Genomic DNA, 25,544 nt, shown 5'->3' with positions numbered 1-25,544 from the left:
AAGGTGCGGAAGAATCGAACGTTCACGTGGCGGCTGTGGCGGCCTGCTTTGAAATCTAGCTGGTCTCCAACGTTTGGGGTTTTGTTTTTGCTTTCTTCCTTCTCCATGTCACCCCCCCCCGCACACACCTCAATTTAGACACCTCTTCTGGACGATCCTGTCTTCATCCACCCCAATTCCGTCCTCTTCAAGCAGCTCCCCGAATTTGTGGTGTATCAAGAGATTGTGGAAACCACCAAAATGTACATGAAAGGTAAAATGGACTCCTTTTCCTCTTGGGATAATCCTAGCTGTTGATTTAAGAGCATCAGAAGAGCCCTGCTGGATCAGCCCAAAAGGTCCCTGTAGTCCAGCGACCTGGGTCTCACAGTGGCCACCCAGTGCCTCCAGGAAGCCCATGAGTAGGACAGGAAGGCAGTAGCCCTCTCCTGCAGCTGCTTCCAAGCAACTGATATTCCAAGATACACTGCCTCTGAACATGGAGGTTCCACTAAGCTATTGTTTGACTGATTGACTGACTGACTTGACTGATTGCATTTCTATGCCGCCCAATAACCAAAGCTCTCTGGGCAGTTCACAAAACAAAAATTAAAACCATAAAATACAACACCATAGTCAAACATAATATGAAAAAACGCACGTTTAGAACAGAATGAAACCCAAATAAAAACCAGAGGGAAAGCCAGCAGCGGGGCAAAGATCTAAAAGCGCACCGCCACAATTTTTAAAACTGAAGCCTGGAAAAACAATTACTGCAATTATTCAAGCAGCACCGTCTGTGCACAGGCTGCTTGACAAAGAACTGCCTCAAAAACAGCTAAATCCCTGCCCCAAGAGGCTTACAATATAAACAATACACTGGGAAACAACGGAGGAAGTGTGTGTGTGTGTGTGTGACATAAATAGGCAGGGGAAGAATATGCGATTATTTTGTCACTGGAACTCTCAGGGTGGAAGGGGCCGGAGAGCAGTAGCCTCAGCTCTTGTACTGGCAGGGAGTGTTTTGTGTGACTTCAGTATCTCGCCAATTTCTAGACTAATAAAAGATTCTCCTCCCAACCTTCCTCCGCTGCTTGTCTCTGTTCTTCTGAAGGTGTTTCAGCGATCGAACCAGAATGGATCCCGCTCCTTCTGCCTCCCTATTGCCACTTCCAACCCCCCCTGGACAACCCTCCCCCTTCTTACTGTCCTGAAAGCGGCAGCGTTCGATGCCACAGGCCGAGTGTTTTCTGTAAGTTTCTCAAAGTAGGGGTGTTGAATTGTTTTGCTTTCTAGATTTATTTATCTTTCAGTGCAAAGTACTGCAGAAGTTTCCTTCTTAGCACAACCTTTGTAACATGCGTCAGGAACAGGACTTCTACTGTGACTCCCACTTACATTTTTCTGGCTGCTGTCTGTGTCCCTCAGGCCATATATGGATGGGGCTTAGAGCAGGAGTGCAAAATACCTGGCCCACAGGCCTAATCCGGCCTGCGGAGCCTCTGGTGTTGCTCCAAGCCCCGCTCTCTGGAGGGAATCCTCACTCTCATCTCCAGTCTGAGAATGGAGATAACAGCAGGAGTTGTGGACAGTGGGAGACTCTGCCAGCGCCGGGAAGAGCAACAGAGTCCCTTCCTCCGTTCTGAGAAAAACCAAAATGGGGCAGGGGTTGGGGCCAGATGATGTCAGTGGGTGTAGCCATGCCCACTAGTCCTCCAGCCTGTGGAGTATCTGGTGGAGAGCAATCCAATTCTCCATCCAGGGCCGGCCCTACCATTAGGCAAAGCGAGTCGGTTGCATCAGACAGCAAATGCTGAGAGGCGGCGGTGAGGTGGTGGAAGAGAAAATTGTGTGCCATGTGGCCTTCCCTGCAACCCCTAAGCTAGCCTGCTGCCTTCAGGTGTGGTGGAGGAAGCTGTCCCATCTGTCGGTGTTGAAGAAAGATGTTCAGCCTTGAAAAAATACTTTTGTATGTGGAATGAGAGGGGGTGCCATCTTGTTCTTCGCCTCAGGCAGCAAAATATCTTGGGCCAGCCCTCCTACACCAGAAAAAGGTTCTGCACTCCTGGCTTAGAGAATACAAGCAAGAACCAGAATTCAAACTGGAGAGTGGAGAATCCTCCCTCCCATTTTGTTTTCTTCAGTTAAGGGGGAGACAGAATGAAGGGCAAAGCATGCTCAGTGCTAAACCAGCCAATGAGAGAGTCTTAACCCGCTTCCTTCCATACCCTTTTTCTCTGCAGATCGAATTGGATGGCAGCTTCCGGCTGTTGAGGTAGATTACCCAGAAGGCATTGAATGCTACAAATACTTTGCCAAGTTCTTACTGGAAGGGAAGGTATTAACATTCCTCTCTGCCTAACTATTACTGCCCCTTGACCTGTTGTTGTTTTTTTAATTCACTGTATTTTAATTTTTTATTGTATTATGACTTTGTAAGCAACCCTGGGAATTTTGATGAAAGGTAGGGTGTGAGTACCAAAAATAAAATAATTTTTAACAGCACATTAATGAGGGCTGCAGCATTTTATCTGATAAATGTTATTGTGTTGTGTTTTTTATTGTTATAAGCTGCTCAGATATATAAATATTACTAATAATTTTTATTTTAAAATATTAATAAGCCACCATTTAGGGCAAATGCCCTCCCAAAGCCAGTTCCATCAGAGTTACAATACTCATCCAAATAAAATAATTACAAAAATAATCATGAAAACATATAATCATAGAAATGAACTAAAGCCATAAAATGCTATCAAAAATTGCCATCAACCAGCATTATTATAGTTGTTATTAGCAATATTTATATACCACTTCAGCATAATATCATATAAAACCAGGAGAGCTGTAAGAACCATAAAAATACAATTTTAACCAGTAAAAAACAAGTGAATAATGAAATCAGGGCAGGGAACCTGCAGCCCTACTGATGTTGCTGGAACTTCAACTCCCATCAGCCTCAGCCAATATGGCCATTGGGCAGGAAGGATGAAGCTGTGATCCAGCAAGATCTGGAGGGTCATAGGGCACCCACTCCTGATAATAATAAAAACAGTATGCTTTTTTCTTTGAAAACCATTTGTTTTGTATTCATATGCAAATTTAATCAAGTCAAATTCATGTGATCATGAAGATTGTCTTAAGATTTATTTAATTAGTAGCAGCCCTTAAAAATCAACGCATTAACACACACATTAACATGTCTTCTTTCAGGTTGTTAAAATGTTGGCCACCTACAGCCGCTGTTTGCTGTCCAGTCCAGTCACAATGCTGAAAACCTGGTCCAAGTAAGTTGTTTAGTAAGGGGGTATTTGCTCATGGGTATGTCTTTCTGTCTGCTGGAAAAAGGGAAGAATGCTTTACAGCAGCCATAGTACACTACTGTGTTTCCTTGGCCAGGGACATGAAGTACAACGCAGTGGCTGCTGCTCAGACATAATAGCGGTGGGGCCACATCTGGCCATCTGGAGACTTTTTTTGCTCGCCACAGACAACCAGCTGAGTGCTTAATTTATATGGCTGCTTGACAGGAAGCTGCCTACTTAACAGGAAGTCATCACCTGCCCAACCAGCCCAGTCACCTGCCTTCATTGCTTATCAGTGATTTGGAGGAAGAGTGGATAGCGCTGAGAGCCATGACATAAAAAAATGTTTTTGCTCTGAATTGGTCCTACTGGCCTTCTCCAGTGGCTACCCAGAACAGCCCTGGGTATCGGCAGGTTCAAGGGAACCCCACAGTTTGCGAACGTACAAAGAATCATTACGAGAAAAACTCTTTAAGGGGGCCAGGGAGCCCCAAACTGAGTACATGAAATGCTAACTGGTTGTGGGGAGGGACAGAAAAAGGGTATTCTGGATGGTGGCATGGCTGGCTGGAATCTTGAACAGGAGCACCCTGGAATGCATCTTTTTGTTGCAGCCTCCACTAGTCAGTCTTAATTTGTATGCTTGACTGGCTTTTATGTTGGGAATCCTTGCAGGCTCCAACCGAGGACGGAATCCCTGCTCCAAGCTCTTGCCTCCGAAAATGCCAATAACCGGGATGCTTTGCTCATTGCCTGGAAGAAGAACCCAAAATGTAAGCTTATCCAGACGTGCAGGGAGCATGCTTAACAGTTCTTGTGGGAGGTGGTGTTGGTGATGGTTTCATTACACTTATATCCTGCCATTCATTCAGTTATGACACTTATATACTGCTGAATATAATAAAATCCCTCAGTGGTTCACAATAAATATTAAAATCACATTTAAAATACAGTGTTAACAATGCAACATTAAAAACATTTCCAACTACAATTAAAAAAAACAATGAAAGGAGTGGTAACATGGAGTGGCATGATTAATTTAATTAAAGCCCAGGGAAAGCCTGGGAGAACTAGTGTGTTTTCAGGAGGCATTTAAAAAATGCCACATTTCTCGCCTCCCGAACTGCACGAGGGAGGGCTTTCCAGCGGGTGGGTGCCACTACCGAGAAGGCTCGCCGTCAGGGTACTGCATGGCGGCATTCCGTTCGTTTCGGAATGAGCCGCAAGGCCTCCTCTGGTGATTTGCCTGGGTATGTATGTATAAGGGAAGGCGGTCTCCTAGGTATCCTAGTCCCAAGTTGTTTAGGGCTTTGTATCCCTTTGCAAGGAACCCAAGGCAGCTTATATGATCCTCTTCATTTTATCCTCACAACAACCCTGTGAGGCAGGTTAGACTGAGAGTCACCGACTGGCCCAGCGTCACCGAGTGAACTTCAGGACCAAGGGGGGCTAGAACGTGGATCTCCTGAATCCCAGTCCAATGCTCTAGCCACTATACCGACTGGCTCTTGTTGCTGCTTTTGCTTCTGAGCTTCAACCAAAACACACATGAGGGAAGCTGTCTGCCTTTACAGATTGTGGACATAGGGAGACTGGCCTTTCCCTTGGAAGCAATGCAATGACCAAGGATCTAATCCTTGATGCAAACAGAAACAATTCTGTTTTAAATAATTCTTTCCTCCCCTGTGGTCACCATGGAACCTTCAAAGAGCAGGCACAGCACCAGAATAAAACTTGGCAAGTGTTCATTTCCCATTTCCCAGAGCCTTCATCATTTGCTACTGCCTTAAAAAGATTCTTACTATATTATGTATTAATTTTTGCTTATTTTCAGGAAGAGAACCAGAATATAAATATTTATTTGTTTCATTCAGTTATTGAAAGCATATTTATACTATTCCTCAGGCAAAAGAGGGCCCGGAGCAGCTTATATACAGTCAGTAAAAACAAGGCAGTCCCAGTAAAAACAAGGCAGTCCCAGTAAAAACAAGGCAGCTTACAATCTAAAAGGACACAGCACAAAAGGAAAAAGGAATGGGAAGGGAAGGGAAGAGGAAAAAAGCAAGCAGTCTTTCAGCAGGGTTGGTGGAATGGCCCTGCTTTTCCATGTCATCTCCCTCTGCTGCAGCCTGCCCATATGCACCCATGATGTCAGTTACTACACCAGGGGGATTTGAAAGCCTTAATAAAAAGTCTCACCAAATCATATTACACAGCCACCCCTCTTCTTGTCTGCTTTAATCTCCTCTATTTCAGATTTGTTGACAGAATATTGCCAGTGGATCCCAGAAGTTACACATGCAGAGGTCTCGAAAATCTGGCCACCTGTGCTGTGATGCTGTGAGCTTTCAAGCAAGCTGTCCTCCAGTTCATGCCATCCACCCACCTACCTCTTCCACAAAGACCCAACCGGGAATTAGCACTAGGCGTGAAAACGCAGAAGGGAAAGAAGCATCCGTGTTTGCAAGGGGAAAGGGGGTGCCTTTTCCAAAGAGCAGCGGGCAGTATTAATTGGCTCCCTGGCATGTGGTCCGTACAAGCTTGCCATGTTTCAGTTCAAGGCAGGGAGTGGTCCACACACGCAAAGGGAAAACCCACACACTTGTTGGCCCTCCATTGGACTGAATGGAGAAGCTCTAATGGGGGCTGTGTTACATGCTCATCTATAAAGCAAAATTTCGAGGTAACCAGGGACTGTCTTAACTGCTGGTACCTGTGAGGTGTTCTGGGGCCTTTGGGACTAAAGAGCAGGGTAAAGATGCTTTAAACAAAATAATAAACTGGTAGCTGAGACTCACAAGTAGGTTGCCCCCTGACTGAACGTGGGCCATACCATTGTGACCCCACTATTTTTCCCCCTTGGTTGTTTGGATTTCTTTTTGGATAGAAGGGAAAAGATAAATGGCCAGATCAAAAACAGTGATCTGGAGGAGTGATCTTTCACAGCGGGATAGAAGGAGATGTTTTGATAGGGGTGGCTCTTCTGGCCTCTACATGACAAACGGTGCCTGCCAAAATGCCCTTTTCGATCCAGCTATTAGAAATTATAAGAGTGCCCCCCCCATCTCCCTTTGCATCTGGTCACCCTAAAGCAGGTGCGCAAAACCCCCAGCCCATGGGTCATTCAGACCCTAAACTGTGGTTAGTCTTAACTATGGTTAGTTGAAACAAGCCAGCTTCATACATTCTGGCTCTGAAGTTGGCTTGTTTTCACTAACCATAGTTAAGATTAACTGCAAGCTTGTCTGGGTTCAGATGACCCTGCAAATTCTGGTCAATCCAGAATGGAAGTGTGCACGTTAGAGACAAAGGAATATGGAGGCTCCGCAATCCGATGAACTTATGAAAACAAACCTTCCACCTTGGGTGCATTTTTAAACCCCGTGCTTCATGCCTGTTGCCATCCATCCTGGTGCTTTGGGTTCATATTTATTTGATCTCCTTCTGCTGTGATTTCTGTCTTTATTTCCACTTAGACGTGTACAAAGTATTTTTTAATTTGAATGTAAAATAATAGAAGCATTGCCCAAAAAATGCCATTTCGAGGAGATGTAATTTTGAATGAGAAACACACGTGGTTTCTAAAATGCTCATAAGTGCCTCTGTTAAGTTTGGACCTGCAGCTATGTGGGTCCTTTTGGATGAGTATGAGTGTCATTTCATACTGCTCCAGGTGTGTGAGAGTATAGAAAGGCCCCCTGAACAGCACCAATCCCATGGGGCTTTTCTTATCCATTTGTCAAGCTGGAAGGGAGTCACTGAAGCTAGAGTTCCCTTGCTGGTTTGCACTGGATAAATGCATATCCCTTGTGGAAAAGGTATTTTCAGATATGAGAAGGCTCATGTTGCCTTTGGCAGGGTGGGGAGTTAGAACTGCTCAGCTAACTGGTTCTGAAGGGAGCACCCCATTTACTGTGCCTCATCTCTGTTGAAACTACAGCTGTGGCAGGTCCTTTATGTGAATATCGTTGTTGTTTTAAACACGCTCCGCATCACGAATTTGTAAATTTGTTTTGGTATTCCAATGAGGCTGTTTTCTGAAATACACTGATCTTTGTTTTTCTACCCAACTGTGTCTGTTGCCATCTCTGATGCACAACCTTGCAGAGTAGCCTGCATATGCTCATCACCCCAAAAGCTTTATCCCATGCTGAAGGATTAAGGGGAGCTCTGCACATAACGCCTGTGTCCCTCACACTTCGGGGCTAGGCCAGGGATTGTGGGACTTATCGTCCAACAACATCTAGTCCAGCCTTCCCCAACCTGGTGCGCTCCAGATGTTTTGGTCTACGGTTCTCAGGATTCTTGATCATTGGCCATGCTGGCTGGGAATTGATGTCCAAACCATCTGGAGAGCACCAGGTTGGCTGATCCAGAGTCAGACAGGTTCCCCAGTCCTGTCCTAGGAACTTGATGTGGCGCAATTGTTTGAAACGATTGATTGATTGATTTTTTTATTTTTTTATTATTAAATTTATTACTCACCCAGCCACTCTGGACGACGTACAAAGCATTTAATAGAACAGTTTAAAACAATAAAATTCTACAATAAAAACACTATATTTCTGAAAATACCCTAAGCCACCCCAAATGCCTGCCTGAACAACCATGTTTTAATCTGCAGCAGAAGCTCATTAAAGAGGGGGCATGGCGGAGTTCCCTAGGGAGGGAGTTCCACAGAGTGGGGGCCACCACAGAGAAGGACCTCTCCCTCGTCCCCACCATTCTAGGTGTCCTGGCTGATGGGACAGAGAGAAGGCCATCCAAGGCTGATCTTGTTAAGCGGCCTGTCTGGTGTTGCTGGAGGCTCACAACTGTCCTGTATTTCTTCATTCCATTTATGTGTTGCCCTGTAGCAGAAGCTTTCAGGGCAACATACATAATAAACGTACATGTAAACCTGTCTGGACCCTAAGATCAGCTTCAGCAGTCCTTCTCTGGTAGCCCCTACCAAAGGAAGTGAGGTGGATGGCTACAAAGAAGAGGGCCTTTTCTGCTGTGGCACCCTGGTTGTGGAATGAGCTTCCCAGAGAGGTTTGCCTGGCGCTTACATTGTGCTCGTTTGGGCACTGAGTGGAGACCATTTTATTTTCCAAGACATTTAAGTTTTTCAGGTTGTTAGCACTGCTGCTAGATGCTTTTTGGTTATTTTTATATTGTAGTTTTAAACATTTATATTGTATTTTATCATCTGCATTTTACGGTTGTAATTGTCACGAACCGCCCAGGGAGCTTTGGCAATTGGACACTATAAAAATGTAATAAGGAGATAAATAAAATAGCAAAACCAATAAAACATATATCAGAAAGTATTTCAAGAACAGCAACCCAAAAAAGAGATAATCCAACCGCAAAAAAACAAGATTAGTTTAAAATTTTTGTGCAAGAGAGGATAGAAACATGATTTGAATACTTTGGTGGTTGTAAAAAGGTAAAGGTGTCCCCAACCAGTCGTGTCCGACTCTAGGGTGCGGTGCTCATCCCCATTTCTAAGCCGAAGAGCCAGCGCTGTCCGAAGACGCTTCCGTGGCCATGTGGCCGGCATGACTGAACACCGAGGCGCACGGAACGCTGTTACCTTCCCCGCCGAGGCGGTACCTATTTATCTACTTGCAATTTCTTGCTTTCGAACTGCTAGGTTGGCAGAAGTGGTTGGTGGTTGTGGGGGGAGGCAAAAGGAGAAGTGGGAAAGTAAATCAAAGCATGGGATCAATGTTCTGCCAAATGCCTAGTTTTATTTCCAAAATCTGCGGAGTAGAAGGAAAAGTGGAGATGCCGGGGATTGAACCCGGGGCCTCATACATGCAAAGCATGCGCTCTACCACTGAGCTACATCCCCTGAATGGCAAACGCTCTTCAAAAAGGAAGTACAAACCCACTGGAACATGCTACTTGATTGTTCCCCATCTCCTTTCCCAAAAGGTTTTCCTTTCGCCTTTTCCACTTCTGGCTCTTCCATTTAAACAGAAACCCAAATACTCTGGCCGCTGGAACCTACAAGCAGACGAGCTTTGCTTGCAGGTTAGGTTGCAACCTCATTTGCTATTCACACACAACAGCTTTTTACAAGAAGCCCCCCCTCCCGCCTGCGTTGTTTAACGTGCAGCCTGATGAACTAAAACACTAAAAAGGAAGAGTTCTGTGGAACGCGAAAGCTTGCTGACTACTTTCTGGTGTTTTCGGCGGCTTGATAAAATGCTATGGGGTTCTGGAGGCAATGATTAGGATCTTTTAAGAGGGCGGCTTCCCCCGGCGGCCATGCAACGATTCCCTGGGTTGGGTTTGGGAATAATGAAATGTTGTGAAGGGTTACACAACCCGTATTCCTCGCCAAATGTTCCCAGCCCTTAAATCCCCCTGCTACTTTTGCAACATTTTTTCCCTACCAAAACAAGCATGCATGAACACCCGTGCGAGCTTTCGCAATGATTGCTACTCCGATCTGCCGTTTGAGTTGCTCGGCTTTGCAAACTACTTAGGCAGGAAGCAGACAAGAGAAAAGTCTGGTTGCTTTATCGGAGGTTTTAGGAATAGGGTCTGCAAGCTTTTCCTCGTTAGTATAGTGGTAAGTATCCCCGCCTGTCACGCGGGAGACCGGGGTTCGATTCCCCGACGGGGAGGCTGAGACCTTTTTCCCTTTAAATTGCAACATTTTAAGACAACCTTTCATTATCTGCTGCGTCCCAGGTAGCTGCACATGCTGGGGGTTACAGTCAAAGATGTTGGCTGTTTTTATTATTATTATTATTATTAATTACATTTCTATACCACCCAGTCCCCTTCATGGATCACTGCCTTGTTGTGGCGAAGGGGCTTGCGTAACTCAGTGAAGCCATAAGCTATGCCGTGCAGGGCCACCCAAGACGGACAGGTCATGGCAGAGAGTTCTGACAAAATGTGGTCCACTGGAGAAGGAAATGGCAACCCACTCCAGGATTCTTGCCAAGAAAACCCCATGGAACCTATCACAAGGCTAAAAGAGATGACTCCAGAAGATGAGCCCCTCAGGTCGGAAGGTGTCCAATATGCTACTGGGGAAGAGCAGAGGGTATTTCCAAGTAGTGCCAGAAAGAGTGAAGCGGCTGGGCCCAAGCCGAAAGGACACTCAGCTGTGGATGTGTCTGGCGGTGAAAAGAAAATCCGATGCTGTCAAGAACAATATTGTTTAGGAACCTGGAATGTCAGATCAATGAATCAAGGTAAGCTGGAGGTGGTCAAACATGAGATGGCAAGATTGAACATCGACATCTTGGGAATCAGCGAACTCAAATGGACAGGCATGGGCGAATTTAATTCAGGTGACCATCATATCTACTACTGTGGGCAAGAATCCCTTAGAAGAAATGGAGTAGCACTCATAGTCAACAAAAGGGTGGGAAAAGCAGTACTGGGGTACAATCTTAAAAATGATAGAATGATCTCAGTACGAATCCAAGGCAAACCATTCAACATCACAGTGATTCAAGTCTATGCCCCAACCACTGAGGCCGAAGAAGCTGAGGATGATGGGTTCTATGAAGACCTACAACACCTTCTAGAACTAACACCAAAAACAGATGTCCTCTTCATCATAGGGGATTGGAATGCTAAAGTAGGAAGTCAAGAAATCACCGGGATAACAGGCAGGCATGGCCTTGGTGTACAAAATGAAGCAGGACAAAGGCTAATAGAGTTTTGCCAAGAGAACATGCTGATCATAGCAAACACTCTTTTCCAACAGCACAAGAGGCGACTCTACACATGGACGTCACCAGATGGTCAATATCGAAATCAGATTGATGATGTCCTTTGCAGCCAAAGATGGAGAAGCTCCATACAGTCAGTAAAAACAAGACCTGGAGCTGACTGTGGCTCAGATCATGAGCTGCTTCTTGCAAAATTTCGGCTTCAATTGAAGAACGTCGGGAAAACCACTAAACCGTTCAGGTATGACCTAAATCATATCCCTGAAGAATATACAGTGGAGGTGACGAATAGATTTCAGGGATTAGACCTGATAGACAGAGTGCCTGAGGAACTATGGACGGAGGTCCATAACATTGTTCAGGAGGCAGCAACGAAATCCGTCCCAAAGAAAAAGAAATGCAAGAAAGCCAAGTGGCTGTCTGATGAGGCTTTACAAGTAGCTCACGAAAGAAGGGAAGCGAAAAGCAAGGGAGAAAGGGGAAGATATACCCAACTGAATGCAGAGTTCCAGAGAATAGCAAGGAGAGACAAGAAGGCCTTCTTAAATGAACAATGCAAAGAAATCGAGGAAAACAACAGAATGGGAAAGACTAGAGATCTCTTCAAGAAAATTGGAGATCTCAAGGGAACGTTTTGTGCAAAGACGGGCATGATAAAGGACAAAGAAGGCAGGGACCTAACAGAAGCAGATGAGATTAAGAAGAGGTGGCAAGAATACACAGAAGAACTATACAGGAAAGATCTGAATGTCCCTGATAGCCGTGATAGTGCAGTCACTGAACTTGAGCCGGACATCCTCGAGAGTGAAGTCAAGTGGGCCTTAGGAAGCATTAGTAACAACAAAGCTAGCGGCGATGACAGTATTCCAGCTGAGCTATTTCAAATCCTAAAAGATGATGCTGTTAAAGTGCTGCACTCAATATGCCAACAGATTTGGAACACTCAACAGTGGCCACAAGACTGGAAAAGGTCAGTTTACATTCCAATTCCAAAGAAGGGCAACGCCAAAGAGTGTTCAAACTACCGCACAATTGCGCTCATTTCACATGCCAGCAAGGTGATGCTCAAAATCCTACAAGCTAGGCTTCAGCAGTATGTGAACCGAGAACTACCAGAAGTACAAGCTGGGTTTAGAAGAGGCAGAGGAACTAGAGATCAAATCGCCAACATTCGCTGCATCATGGAGAAAGCAAGAGAATTCCAGAAAAACGTCTATTTCTGCTTCATTGACTACGCTAAAGCCTTTGATTGTGTGGATCACAACAAACTGTGGCAAATTCTGAAAGTGATGGGAGTACCAGACCACCTTACCTGTCTCCTGAGAAACCTGTACGAGGGTCAAGAAGCAACAGTAAGAACCAGACATGGAACAACCGAGTGGTTCAAAATTGGGAAAGGAGTACGACAAGGCTGCATATTGTCACCCTGCTTATTTAACTTATATGCAGAGTACATCATGAGAAATGCCTGGTTGGATGAATCGCAGGTCGGAATTAAGATTGCCGGGAGAATTATCAACAACCTCCGATATGCAGACGATACCACCCTAATGGCAGAAAGCGAAGAGGATCTCAAGAGCCTCTTGTTGAGGGTGAAAGAGGAGAGTGCAAAAGCTGGTTTGAAACTCAACATTAAAAAAACGAAGATCATGGCATCTGGCCCCATCACTTCCTGGCACATAGAAGGGGAAGAAATGGAAGCAGTGACAGATTTTACTTTCTTGGGCTCCAAGATCACCGCAGACGGTGACTGTAGCCATGAAATTAAAAGACGCTTGCTCCTTGGGAGGAAAGCTATGGCCAACCTAGACAGCATAGTAAGAAGGAGAGACATCACCTTGCCGACAAAGGTCCGTCTAATCAAAGCTATGGTTTTCCCACTAGTAATGTATGGCTGTGAGAGCTGGACTATAAGGAAGGCTGAGCGCCGAAGAATGGATGCCTTCGAACTGTGGTGCTGGAGAAGACTCTTACGAGTCCCCTGGACTGCAAGGAGGTCACATCAGTCCATCCTAAAGGAAATCAACCCTGAGTGCTCCTTGGAAGGACAGATACTGAAGCTGAAGCTCAAATATTTTGGCCACCTAATGCGAAGAGAAAACTCCCTGGAAAAGACCCTGATGCTGGGAAAGACTGAAGGCAAAAGGAGAAGGGGACGGCAGAGGATGAGATGGCTAGATAGCATCACGGATGCAATGAATATGAACTTGAGCACGCTCTGGGAGAGAGCGGAGGACAGGAAGGCCTGGCGTGCTATGGTCCATGGGGTCACGAAGAGTCGGACACGACTGAACGACTGAACAACAACAACAACCACCCAGTAGCCAAAATTCTCTGGGCGGTTTACAGAATTACATTAAAATACAATATACAAAGTTTAAAATCCATTTACATAAAAGCACACAGGCAATATACACAAACAATACATAACGAAAAGCAACTTTTAGGAAGTGTGGTGTTCATTCTCCTCGCTCTTAACCAGAAGAGCAGGTTGGTAGATAATCTTGCTCCAGTTGAATGAATTTCCTTTTTTCTTTTCTTTTTTTACTTTTCACTTCATTACTTTCCCCCACTTTCATGGGAAGCAGTGAGCGGCATAAGTGCTTTGGGGGGAGCAGAGTGTGTGTGTGTGTGGGGGGGGGGGGAAACAGCACCTTCTGCTTAAAGAGAGACCTTTTGTGGCTTTAACCTCCAAAAAAGTATAATTTGGTTTTCCACTTAGTCCTGGCTAGAGATGTGAAGCCTGCAAAGAAAAGAGAAAAAAAAATGGGGGGAAATAGAAAAATTTTGGAGAGGGGGGAGGGAAACTTTTTTTTTCTTTCCAAAGTTTCCAAAAATCCATAGAGAAAAACCGATTTTTTTTTTTTCCTTTCTGGCCCCCCCACCATTTTTCCTAGGCCTTCCCATCTCTAGTCCTGTGTTGACCTTTGTCTGTAATTTCCTCCTAGGGCAGGTGTTTCTGCTTTGGAGGATATTCGGGGGATATCAACAGAAAATAATCTTTTCCCTTAAATAATCTAGAATTATTCTTACATTGCCTAGGGAGACCATCAAAGTACTTCCTTCTGCGCAGGAGCTCTGGATCTTCGTGTAAAAGCTCATCAGAGTGCAGCGAGGTCATTTTAGGGTGCAATCCTATGCATGTTTAGCCAGGAAAAAAGTCCTACAACTCCCAGCATCCCCCAGCCAATGGCTAGCTGGGGAATGCTGGGGCTCGTAGGGCTTTTTTCCTGGCTAAACATGCATAGGATTGCACCCTTAATGGTCTACCCTGGGGCTGTTTACCATGAAATTTTAAATTGGAACACAGCCCCGGAATATATTGACTTGTGGATGCTCAGGAAGTGAATTGCGGCTCATTAATAGTGCTTAATTCCTGGGCATGAATAAAGATAAACGTTTCTTGTCCCGGTGCAGTTGTTAATTTCCCTAGCAAAGCTAGGATGATTGTGTTGTTAATTACCACCCATTCCAGCTGTCATGAATGGTCACTACATGCTTACTTCGCGTGCATTTCAGCTGTAATTTAATCGCCACCGACTTTTAACGTGTTGCATTTCGTTGCCATTTTACTCCATTTCTTTTACATTCCCACCCCCCTGCACCCACACACCCATATGCGTGCATACAAGAGAAGCTCAGTGATGGTGTGAGTGACCTTCATTGAGAGGGAAATGTTTTAGGTTCCAAAAAAGGAAACATACGTTTGCACGAAATAAATGAATGGCTAATGGTTTAAGCCAAACACCCAGGAGGGACGTCATAATCAAGTAGAGCTGGCCAAGAAGCTCGGCCGTCGCCCGCCGAAATAGCTCAGTTGGGAGAGCGTTAGACTGAAGATCTAAAGGTCCCTGGTTCGATCCCGGGTTTCGGCAGATGCTTTTGTTCTTGCTGGCTCTTAAACATCTACATTATGATTCGGAATCTCCCTAGACCAAAATTACCAATCCTGTGCAGCCTACACCACAAAAAAAAAAAAAGGGAAGACCCAGACGCCTGAACGGAATCTCACCCAACTTTCAGCACATGCCGTTTCCTTTCATTTATTTTGGCAGGTTGCGGAGGGCACAGCTTTGCAATGTTTAACAGAGAAATGCTGCATTCGTGGGGTCGATGTGAACACCCTAACGCGGAACCTGATGCGTTTTAGACTTTGCAAAGCCTCTGCATCCAGCGCCTGACTCCTTTCTGCTTTCCCTGAAACACACAAGAGTGTCGCATTTGCTGGATCACATCAGAGATCCCTCTAAACCTCCCTTCTTTCTTTTGCAAAGAAGGGCACGTCTGAATGGCTGAATGATCACAGCAGTGACGACACTGACTCTATATTCGTTGCTAATCAGATGCTCCTAGGAGAAAAAAAATAGCTTTTCGTACCTCTCCTAAATGGAAACTAGATTTCCCGTTGCCAAGCCAATTAGAATATATGTATTTATTGAACTGTTGTCTTAAGTGACGTGTTTTTAAAAACTGAGTGTAGCATTTCCTCGTTAGTATAGTGGTAAGTATCCCCGCCTGTCACGCGGGAGACCGGGGTTCGATTCCCCGACGGGGAGGCTTGACTTTTTTTCAGTTGTATTCCCAAACTTTACTTAGATACGTGTTTTTTTATAGCAAAGCCCTATTCCGCAGAGTGTGTGTGTGTGTGTGTGTGTGTGTGTGTTTGTTTGCTTTTTGCCTCCATCGCTCAGTTATGGTATGCTTGTATTGCATTCGGATATGACATAGAAGGCTCCCTTGTGGACCGTGGGAATGCTGTAGACATCATATACCTCGACTTCAGCAAAGCTTTCGACAAATTGCCCCATGATATCCTGATGAGCAAACTAGCTCGAAGTGGGCTAGATGAAACAACGACCCGGGGGATCCACAGTTGGCTACAGAATCGGACTCAAAGAGTGCTCATCAATGGGACCTTCTCAAGCTGGGGAGAGGTAACGAGTGGGGTACCGCAGGGCTCGGTCCTGGGCCCAGTGCTCTTCAACATTTGAATTAATGACGTGGAGGAGGAGGTGCAGGGAATGCTGATCAAATTTGCAGATGACACAAAATTGGGCGGGATAGCTAATACCCTGGAAGACAGAAACAAAATTCAAAGTGATTTGGATAGACTGGAGCGCTGGGCAAAAAACAACAGAATGACATTTAATAGGGATAAATGCCAAGTTCTGCACCTAGGAAAAAGAAACCAAATGCACAGTAACAAGATGGGGGATATGTGGCTCAACAACACTACAAGCGAGAAGGATCTTGGAATTGTTGTCGATCACAAGCTGAAGATGAGCCAACAATGTGATGTGGCTGCAAAAAAGGCAAATGCTCTTTTGGGCTGCATTCATAGAAGCATGGCTTCCAAATCCCGGGAAGTACTCGTTCCCCTCTACTCAGCACTGGTTAGGCCTCATCTGGAGTACTGTGTCCAGTTCTGGGCACCACACTTTAAGAAGGATGCAGACAAACTGGAGAGGGTTCAGAGGAGGGCAACGAAGATGATCAGGGGGCTGGAAACAAAGCCCTATGGGGAGAGACTGAAAGAGCTGGGCATGTTTAGCCTTGAGAAGAGAAGATTGAGGGGAGATACGATAGCACTCTTCAAGTACTTGAAAGGTTGTCACAGAGAGGAAGGCCAGGATCTCTTCTCAATCATCCCAGAGTGCAGGACACGGAATAATGGGCTCAAGTTACAGGAAGCCAGACTCCGGCTGAACATCAGGAGAAACTTCCTGACTGTAAGAGCAATACGACAATGGAACCAATTCCCTGGGGAGGCGGTGGGCTCTCCCACACTGGAGGCCTTCAAGGCGAGGCTGGACAGACACCTGTCAGGGATGCTCTGACTTGGATTCCTGCATTGAGCAGGGGGTTGAACTCGATGGCCTTGTAGGCCCTTTCCAACCCCACTATTCTATGATTCTATGGAAGAGATGCAAAGGCAAGCAATTCGTAGATGGTGCGTGCATTGCCCCTGGGGTGTCACCCCCCAAATGAGCATCTCCTCCTTGCACTTTTGCACAAGGCTTTTGCACTGCGCTGCACCGAATGCATTGCACATCATTGCTTTGTCTCTTGCGCTGGGTTTGGACTTTTGCATAAAGTCGCAAACCAGCATAGCTGAAACATGCAACGAGCTGTTGATACCTTAAGTTGAGTGCATACGTAATTCTTCCCCCCACTTGCCTCCCGCCTTCCTTTTCCGGACGTAATCCGCCCGCGCGCCACCTACTCTCTACCCCAGTCGCGTTTCCTCTTAGTCATAACGAATGCTCACGCCTGTCCTTATTGTGATATCTTATTTTGCAGGAACCTTTTTTTTTTCCGTATCAGGGGATGTAGCTCAGTGGTAGAGCGCATGCTTTGCATGTATGAGGCCCCGGGTTCAATCCCCGGCATCTCCACTTTTTTCTTACGCACTTGTCACAGCAGCGCTCCTGTGCCAAATAAATGTGTCCTGATAACCCGCCAGCAGACGTTAGTTTCAGATCCCTGGCAAGCCCGAATGCGTGTTTTACATGGGTGAAAGAAAGGCCGTTGAACTTGTTTTCCGCAGATTTTGTTTTGGTGTTTGTTTTATGCTGCTTCAGTATAAAAAAGAGGATTCTTAAAAGTTGCTGTATCAGCTCATTTAGCAGGAACAGGAAGTTCAGACACAAACTGGAGAAAGAAAACTAAGATGATGCAGCTAGAAATTATTTGGAGCGGGTTTGTTGTTTGGTTTCATGAGTCTGGTTTCTAAAGTCTGACATATATACCTAATTCTTGGACGGTACACAAATTTGCACTTTCTTCATCCTACAAGACCCCTGATTCCAATCTTTGAATTATCTTTTTTCCCTTTTTAAAAATAGAATATTGTAATATTTGAAACTGAGGCTTTTAAAGCATGTAGTTACACTTGCAATTTTTTGGTTTGTTTTTGTTTCTTTGTTTAGTTGAAACTCACAATAAGACATTTTTTGAGGAAGAAAAGAAATATAATCAGAAAGACTGGGGCTTCTTCAGATCCCCGACAGAGCATCTTTCACTAACTGACAACCGTCAGATGTGCAAACCTAAGGCAGACTCCTGCCGAATCAGGTTGATATTTGGAGTACACAAAATTCTCTCTAAGACAAAGAAAGGACCTGTGTGGCCCATGCACTACAGAAGAAGTCCAGAAGAGAAGATATATTTTGTTCCAGTGTCCTAAACATGTAGGAGTCCAACAATTATTTCTTCAAAGTCAGTAAAATGCTCCTTTAGAAAATAAAGATGGGACATCTAATTTAGCTTGAAGCTTTTCATGTTTTCCACCTTCTGCCTCTTAAGGTACTTTTGCATCAGTTTAGCTGTTCTACTAAACTGAGCATGCAAGACAGAATCCCTGGATGATGTGGGGGAGGGCGGTCATTACACCTATATTCTTTCTTCCTGAAAGGTGAGCTGAGGAGAAGGGTATTCCTGTATGATCAGCATTATCTGAGCATGGGTAGGCACTCTGTGGCTGACAGATCAGATGCAATGAACACATGCATCTAACCTCCTGCAACAAGAAGCAATCACATGCTTGCTCCTCTGGAGAATCAGCAATTTCAACATAGTTGAAAAAAGGTCATTGTACAGTTGGGAAAAGTGCAGAAAAAGGCAGCTAAAATGATCAAGGGGCTGAAGCAACCTTTTCCAGTGAGGAAAGGTTACAACAGCTGGGATTGTTTAACTCATCAAAAAGGTGAGAAAGACAGAGGTGACAGAGGTGTACAAAATTATGCATGGTGTGGAGAAAGTGGATAGGGAGACATTTTTCTCCCTCTCTCAAAATACTAGAACTCAGTGGGATCATCCCATGACACTCATTGGTGGCAGATTCAGGGCGCATAAAGGGAAGGACTTCTTCACACAGCACATAGTTAACAGTGGAGCTGGCTACCACAAGACATAGTGATGGCCACCAATTTGGATGGCTTTAAAAGGGGGTTGGACAAATTCCTGGAGGAAAAGGCTATCTATGGCTACTAGTCTTGAAGGCTATGTGCTACCTCCAGTACCAGAGGCAGTGAGCCTGTGTACACCAGTTGCTGGGGAACATGGGTGGGATGGTGCTGTTGCACTCATGCCCTGCTTGTGGGTTCCCAGTCAACAGCTGGTTGGCCACTGCATGAACAGAATGCTGGACTAGATGGACCCTGGGCCTGATCCAGCAGGGTTCTTCTGATGTCACCTGAGAGAGCGCCTCCTTCCTTACCAACCTGCCTGGTCACTGAGGTCATCAGAGGGCATGTTCCTGGTGGTTCCACATGAACCCATGGCCCGGTTGGAGTCCACCAGGAAAAGAGCCTTCAGTGTGGTGGCCCCCTTCCTGTGGGATTCCCTGCCTTTAGAGGTCAGGCAGGCGCCAACGTTGTGGTCCTTCCGGCACCTCCTGAAGACATTATCTCAAGAGGCCTTCCTTGCACGGCCAGCTGTGGTTTGTTAAATTCTACTTTGTTGGGGTTTGTCTTTTTTTCCCTTAATGTTTTAACTCTTTTAACCTGTTGTTTTATTCTTTTATCATGTTGTTCACCACTCCAAAATCTTCTGATGTGGAGCAGTATATAAATATTGTAAATAAATAAATAAATAAATAAATAAATAAGTGTTCTTATGTAGGCGCCAAAGAAACCAACCTTGAGCTAGAGAGAGAACAATGCAGCTGGTCATGTGAACCTGTCTTGCTAGCCAGGGGCAACCCTCAGACCAATCCAACAGCTGTTGATGAGGCTGTTGCTGGAGCTGCAGTTCCTGATACCTCCTTGTTTTTCATCCTGTTGCTGCTGGCTGTCTCAGCTGTTTGTGCAGCAATTTCCTTTTGAGCGGATACAAAAAGACAGGATTTCTCAGGAAGGCAACTGGGAGGAAATGGCTTCTATGTGAATAATCAGAACAGTAGATTAGGGATCTATGTTGGGGGGGGGGGTTGCCTGTGCCCTGGCCTTGCACCGGGAGATTATAGGTGAGGTATCCGGCTTTGGAATGTTCCCCAAGTTGTTAAAAGCCAAAACAGCTCCTTGCAACTAAAAAAATAGTAAACCAGGGTGAAGTATTCTAGCCCAGCCTTTTGCCTGCTTTGCTTATTTGCAGGGAGTTTGCAATGGAGAATGTTCAAAAATATGACCCACACCCCACCCACATTCTGAAATTTTATCACATTCTTCTGCAAAATGAGGGAAAGGGCTCTGATAAACCTTTCTTCTTGATGTGCTATTTTTATTACATGCAGGGAGTTTTGGTTCTTTCTGAAATGGGGGATCGGTCAAAGATTCAACACCTCCTTTAGACTGAAATCTAGTTTTGCTCTTCCCATTTACTTGGTGACTCAATGAGGCTTACTTCTGTTCTGTCTAGACACTCATAGGATTACTCTGCCACAGTTTGTTATAATGTATATGTCAGTTCTGAGGACTGTAACATTTTGTTTGTTCTGCCAAGGCCGGTGTGGAGGACACCAGGTTGAGGAAAGCTGGAGCAGAGTCTTGTGGAAAAGTACCAGAAAGGGTATAGTGATAGGAAGCAGGAACTAAGGTCTCTCTCTCAAGATCAGAGCGTGATAAAAAAAAATGTTGCAAAGCATGTGAACTAAACGAAGACCAAGCAAGAGTTGCATAGAGTGTGTAGAATGAGTTGGTTTGTGTGTAGAACTGATAACCACAAATTGTTCTGGGGTCAAGATGTACCCTAAACTGGAAAATTCCAGTTTAGTGAGAATATGTGCTTTTGTTTTTACTGATAAGCTTGGCTGGTGTATACTGGATCGCTTCACTTGCTTATGCTGTTGCTGTGTAGTTCTAATCTCTGAGCATGCGCAGATGTACTTATGCTACGTACAGAAAAGTATATAAGCTCATGGAATGTGACAAGGGGGTCTTCTCTTGCCCAGGCTTGAGACCACCACACACAGCTGTGTTGTTTGGGGAATAAACCAGAGCTTGAGAAGATCAGAGAGTCATGCCCTTAGATTCCTCCACACTGGACAGATTAGCCTTTTTTGAAGGGAAGTCTGGATTTAAAGGTCTGGGCCAGAATATCAGATAACCTAACACCTACCATATTCTTCTGGAATTATCCAATGTAGCCTTTTGGGTAAAACAGTTCTGCATTGTGTCACTTTATGTCATTCATTTTTGATCCACAGTGCCCTTTGTACTTATGCAGGGCTGGGCAATTTGCGGCCATCCAGATGTTTTGGCCTACAACTCCCATCAATCCTCACTATTGGCTATGCTGGCTAGGTCTGATAGGAGTTGTAAGCCAAAACATCTGGAGGGCCACAAGTTACTCATCTCTGGTTTAGAGGTTAAAATCTGAAAAGTCAACAATAGTGTAATACACCTTTTATTAGGGCCAGCTAGATTCTAGTTGCTAAAAGGTCATGAAGAAGTGAACGAACTTCAAGTTCACTGGAACTCTTCATTGGGTTGGATTCTCAACCCCCCAAAGCCTACAAATGAGGAAATTCTTTTATCTCATCCCCCTTTCTTGTTGTTTTGCTTAATATGCATTTATATTTCCTTATATCTAACTGATTTTAATTTGTGAGCTGCTTTTAGTTTCTTTTTTAGATAAAGAAAAACAGAAGATAGGCTGTTAAAATAAAAATCCAGCCTGGAGGATTCTGGTGAACTCGAAAGCTTGCTTCCTTATAAATGACCTTCTAGCTAGTCTTAATAAAGCTATCACTCTCTTGTTACTTTTGGATTCTTTACCCTTATTTCTACATAGGTGTGCATTGCATGTGGGCTTATTCTGAAGTAAGTCATCCTAAATTCAATTAGACACCCCCTGGTAAGTGTGCATAAGTTTGCGGCCTTTACCATACTCCTACATTCACTATCAGTGTAACTGAAGCATTGTAAAAATGTGTCTTTCTGAAATGAATATATACTATTTATGTGAAAACCGAAGCAGATTAACTTTAGTTGGTGTTAAGTGACGCATTCAGAGATTTGCGTCCCCCTTACTTCATTTACTATTTCCTTCCTATTCTGTCCGCAGTTTAAGCAGCTCAAGGCAGTGTACACAATTCCTCCCCACCCCACTTTATCCTCACAACAAACTTGCGAGGTAGTCAAGTTGAAAGACAGTGACTGCTCCCCTTTCTCTCATATATACAAATGCAACCTCCTCTTCCCCGTCCTCCGTGGCTTTTTTCAAACCTATAACCAGCATACTCATACAAAGTCCATGTTATTAAGATCAACTTTCTTTCTTTCTCCTTTTCTTGTTTTAACCCATTCCAGATTAATAAAGAGTTCCAATCCAGGTTTTTGTTCCAACCCACTCCCCCTCACTCTGCTTCCCCCCACCACCCACCCTTCAACTGCCAATTAAAACTCATCACGACTGAGGCGATTTTATCCCTCCGCGTTCCGCCGCGTGAAAGGGGGCGGGGTTACCCGCTCCTTACGTCGCGTCAGACTTTTTCTCCCCTCACTATTGGCCACGGCCCAGAAGCCGCGCGCACGCGCGAGACGAAAGATAGTTCCGCCGCCTCCCCTCTCTACGAACGCGTTTTTTGGCGGAGTGATCTTCTCCCGGAAACCTATATAAGAGGCTGTCGCTGCCGGTGGCGCAGTTAGACCAAGTCGCCTCTTGTCGCAAGCTGATTGCTGCCTGCCAGGGCCGGCTGGAACTCTGTGGTGAGCGTTTGAGCTGCGGTTTCTTTTTTTCATTCCGCGCGTCTAGTTAACGTTGTTCCGCCGTGGGGGGAGGCGGCTTGTGGGGGACAGTTGGGCTTCTGTGGGTCGAGGCTTGGGGGAGCGAGTCGGCGAAGCTGACGGGAAGCCGTTGTGCAGAAGGGGGTCGAGTTCTCGGCTTGTTGTTGTTAGTTTAAGCGTGAGGCAGCTCGCAAGGGCGGGGGGGGGCGGCTTGCTGAAGGGTGGCTGTTCCCCCCTCACACCCGGGCAGCCGGCAGGGACGTTACTAGCTCAGCGGCCCTCGTCTGACCGCGGCTCAAAATGGCCGCCGCGAAAGTGGGACGGGGCGGGGGGAAGAGACCGAGGCTCCGCCCCCCGCGCGTGACGCAGAGACGCGCTCTGTGACGTCACGCGGGCGTGTCGCGGCCCTGCTGTAGGTAAGGACCTGCGCGCGCACCCTCGCCCGGCCCTTTCTGCCCTACTGGACCGAAGCAAGCGCAGTTTGTTTGCCATAGGCTAGTGAAGGACGTGGGTACCTTACGTTGTCCTCCATGCCGTCGGGCCTCGCCCCAGGGGGTGGATGGCAGCTTGCCTTACGGGCTGGGGTGCTTCTTAGAATCATGGAATAGTAGGGCTGGAAGGGGCCTGTAAGACTGTGGAGTCGAACCCCAAGAAAATCGTAAATGATTTTCTCTTCCAATTCTGAATCGTTACCTTTTTTTGCTAATCTGAATTGTATTTGCTTTTGCTTCTTCCATTGCAGGAAAAAATGCAGATCTTTGTGAAGACCTTGACCGGCAAGACCATCACCCTGGAGGTGGAGCCGAGTGACACCATTGAGAACGTCAAGGCCAAGATCCAGGATAAAGAAGGCATTCCCCCCGACCAGCAGAGGCTGATCTTTGCTGGCAAGCAGCTGGAAGATGGACGCACCCTCTCTGACTACAACATCCAGAAGGAGTCCACCTTGCACCTGGTCCTGCGCCTGAGGGGTGGGATGCAGATCTTTGTGAAGACCTTGACCGGCAAGACCATCACCCTGGAGGTGGAGCCAAGTGACACCATTGAGAACGTCAAGGCCAAGATCCAGGATAAAGAAGGCATTCCCCCCGACCAGCAGAGGCTGATCTTTGCTGGCAAGCAGCTGGAAGATGGACGCACCCTCTCTGACTACAACATCCAGAAGGAGTCCACCTTGCACCTGGTTCTACGTTTGAGGGGTGGGATGCAGATCTTTGTGAAGACCTTGACCGGCAAGACCATCACCCTGGAGGTGGAGCCGAGTGACACCATTGAGAACGTCAAGGCCAAGATCCAGGATAAAGAAGGCATTCCCCCCGACCAGCAGAGGCTGATCTTTGCTGGCAAGCAGCTGGAAGATGGACGCACCCTCTCTGACTACAACATCCAGAAGGAGTCCACCTTGCACCTGGTTCTACGTTTGAGGGGTGGGATGCAGATCTTTGTGAAGACCTTGACCGGCAAGACCATCACCCTGGAGGTGGAGCCGAGTGACACCATTGAGAACGTCAAGGCCAAGATCCAGGATAAAGAAGGCATTCCCCCCGACCAGCAGAGGCTGATCTTTGCTGGCAAGCAGCTGGAAGATGGACGCACCCTCTCTGACTACAACATCCAGAAGGAGTCCACCTTGCACCTGGTCCTGCGCCTGAGGGGTGGGATGCAGATCTTTGTGAAGACCTTGACCGGCAAGACCATCACCCTGGAGGTGGAGCCAAGTGACACCATTGAGAACGTCAAGGCCAAGATCCAGGATAAAGAAGGCATTCCCCCCGACCAGCAGAGGCTGATCTTTGCTGGCAAGCAGCTGGAAGATGGACGCACCCTCTCTGACTACAACATCCAGAAGGAGTCCACCTTGCACCTGGTTCTACGTTTGAGGGGTGGAATGCAGATCTTTGTGAAGACCTTGACCGGCAAGACCATCACCCTGGAGGTGGAGCCGAGTGACACCATTGAGAACGTCAAGGCCAAGATCCAGGATAAAGAAGGCATTCCCCCCGATCAGCAGAGGCTGATCTTTGCTGGCAAGCAGCTGGAAGATGGACGCACCCTCTCTGACTACAACATCCAGAAGGAGTCCACCTTGCACCTGGTTCTACGTTTGAGGGGTGGTATTTAAACTTGCTGCTTACTTACAGCCACCCAAGTAAACGTCACTGCACTTTGTTTCAATAAAGCTGTTGCATTCCCAAATGTTTTTGTCTTTCGTGAGTTAGCATGGGATTGAGGTTGTGTTGAAAATGCCGAAATTGCTTGGAAGGGGAAGGGGTTGGTTTTAGTTAAAAATGGTGAAAATACTAGCTTTAACTTGAACATACTGCTAATTCACTTGAGTCAGAAGCTGAAGTAGTACTGGGTAACTGGATTGTAACTCACAACGTTAAGCAGAGAATTCTTGCATGAATCTTAAGTGGTCTGGCAGGGAACCGTGGTTATATGGGGTGGTTAATTTCAGTCAAATTGGCATAACGGCAAAATACCAACATGTAATGTAAAACCCAAGTTTTTCAGAGAGCAATCCTTTGCCCCTAGACAAAATCAGGGATGGGGGGAAGCATAGAATAGTTGGGATTCCTGGATTTGAGATTGGAGACAGGAGTCAGAGCTCCCTTCACAGCTGGCACAGAGAACCACACCGGCTGCCTCTCCAAAGTCACAAAGGTGACCTTGATGCAAAGGGGTTGTGCTGAGGGGAGGGGGGCCTGTATCCCCAGGCTCCATCCCTTCCTGATGCTTCAGTTAGTTGAAAACATGTGGGCAGGAGTGTGGACGCAAAGATCACTCCTACTCTGCATAGGATTCCAGTCAGCCTCCCAAGTTCAGAGGCTGATGGGAATCCTGCTAGGATTGCACCCTTAATCTATGGAATTTGATACCAAAGCAAGCCTTAATAATTATAAGCTCCT

At 46.0% G+C, this 25,544-nt stretch overlaps 2 protein-coding genes and 5 non-coding genes across 11 annotated transcripts in view; 6 read left to right on the top strand and 1 right to left on the bottom strand.

The window, feature by feature from the left end:
- Positions 1-7,349, top strand: part of DHX37 (DEAH-box helicase 37) — a 44,292-nt gene extending 36,943 nt beyond the window's left edge. For 3 of the 5 annotated variants that reach the window (XM_084820119.1, XM_084820117.1, XM_084820120.1), the window contains 6 exons: positions 139-253; positions 1,094-1,231; positions 2,223-2,317; positions 3,193-3,266; positions 3,960-4,057; positions 5,541-7,349. In XM_084820119.1, coding sequence (XP_084676245.1) covers positions 139-253; positions 1,094-1,231; positions 2,223-2,317; positions 3,193-3,266; positions 3,960-4,057; positions 5,541-5,620 — 600 coding nt within the window. In that variant the 3' untranslated portion in view covers positions 5,621-7,349. The remainder of the gene's footprint in view (positions 1-138; positions 254-1,093; positions 1,232-2,222; positions 2,318-3,192; positions 3,267-3,959; positions 4,058-5,540) is intronic. The other 2 variants (XM_084820118.1, XM_084820116.1) reach the window with 1 other exon arrangement.
- Positions 7,350-9,051: 1,702 nt separating this feature from the next.
- TRNAA-UGC (transfer RNA alanine (anticodon UGC)) lies at positions 9,052-9,123 on the bottom strand. The gene has a single exon. It is a non-coding gene; the product is annotated as a tRNA-Ala (tRNA).
- Positions 9,124-9,832: 709 nt separating this feature from the next.
- Positions 9,833-9,904, top strand: TRNAD-GUC (transfer RNA aspartic acid (anticodon GUC)). Its single transcript has one exon. It is a non-coding gene; the product is annotated as a tRNA-Asp (tRNA).
- Positions 9,905-14,771: 4,867 nt separating this feature from the next.
- TRNAF-GAA (transfer RNA phenylalanine (anticodon GAA)) lies at positions 14,772-14,844 on the top strand. The gene has a single exon. It is a non-coding gene; the product is annotated as a tRNA-Phe (tRNA).
- A 609-nt stretch (positions 14,845-15,453) lies between these two features.
- Positions 15,454-15,525, top strand: TRNAD-GUC (transfer RNA aspartic acid (anticodon GUC)). The gene has a single exon. It is a non-coding gene; the product is annotated as a tRNA-Asp (tRNA).
- Positions 15,526-17,292: 1,767 nt separating this feature from the next.
- TRNAA-UGC (transfer RNA alanine (anticodon UGC)) lies at positions 17,293-17,364 on the top strand. The gene has a single exon. It is a non-coding gene; the product is annotated as a tRNA-Ala (tRNA).
- Positions 17,365-22,555: 5,191 nt separating this feature from the next.
- Positions 22,556-24,831, top strand: UBC (ubiquitin C). Its single transcript, XM_084819576.1, has 2 exons — positions 22,556-22,617; positions 23,378-24,831. Exon 2 carries the CDS (start codon positions 23,384-23,386, stop codon positions 24,755-24,757), a length of 1,374 nt encoding a protein of 457 aa, XP_084675702.1. The 5' UTR covers positions 22,556-22,617; positions 23,378-23,383; the 3' UTR covers positions 24,758-24,831.
- Positions 24,832-25,544: the final 713 nt, after the last annotated feature.

Source organism: Heloderma suspectum, chromosome 13 (genome assembly GCF_057233095.1).
Source record: "Heloderma suspectum isolate Gila_16-S chromosome 13, 16-S_ref, whole genome shotgun sequence".
Taxonomy (NCBI): Eukaryota; Metazoa; Chordata; class Lepidosauria; order Squamata; family Helodermatidae; genus Heloderma; species Heloderma suspectum.
This window is presented reverse-complemented; position numbering and strand designations above follow the sequence as displayed.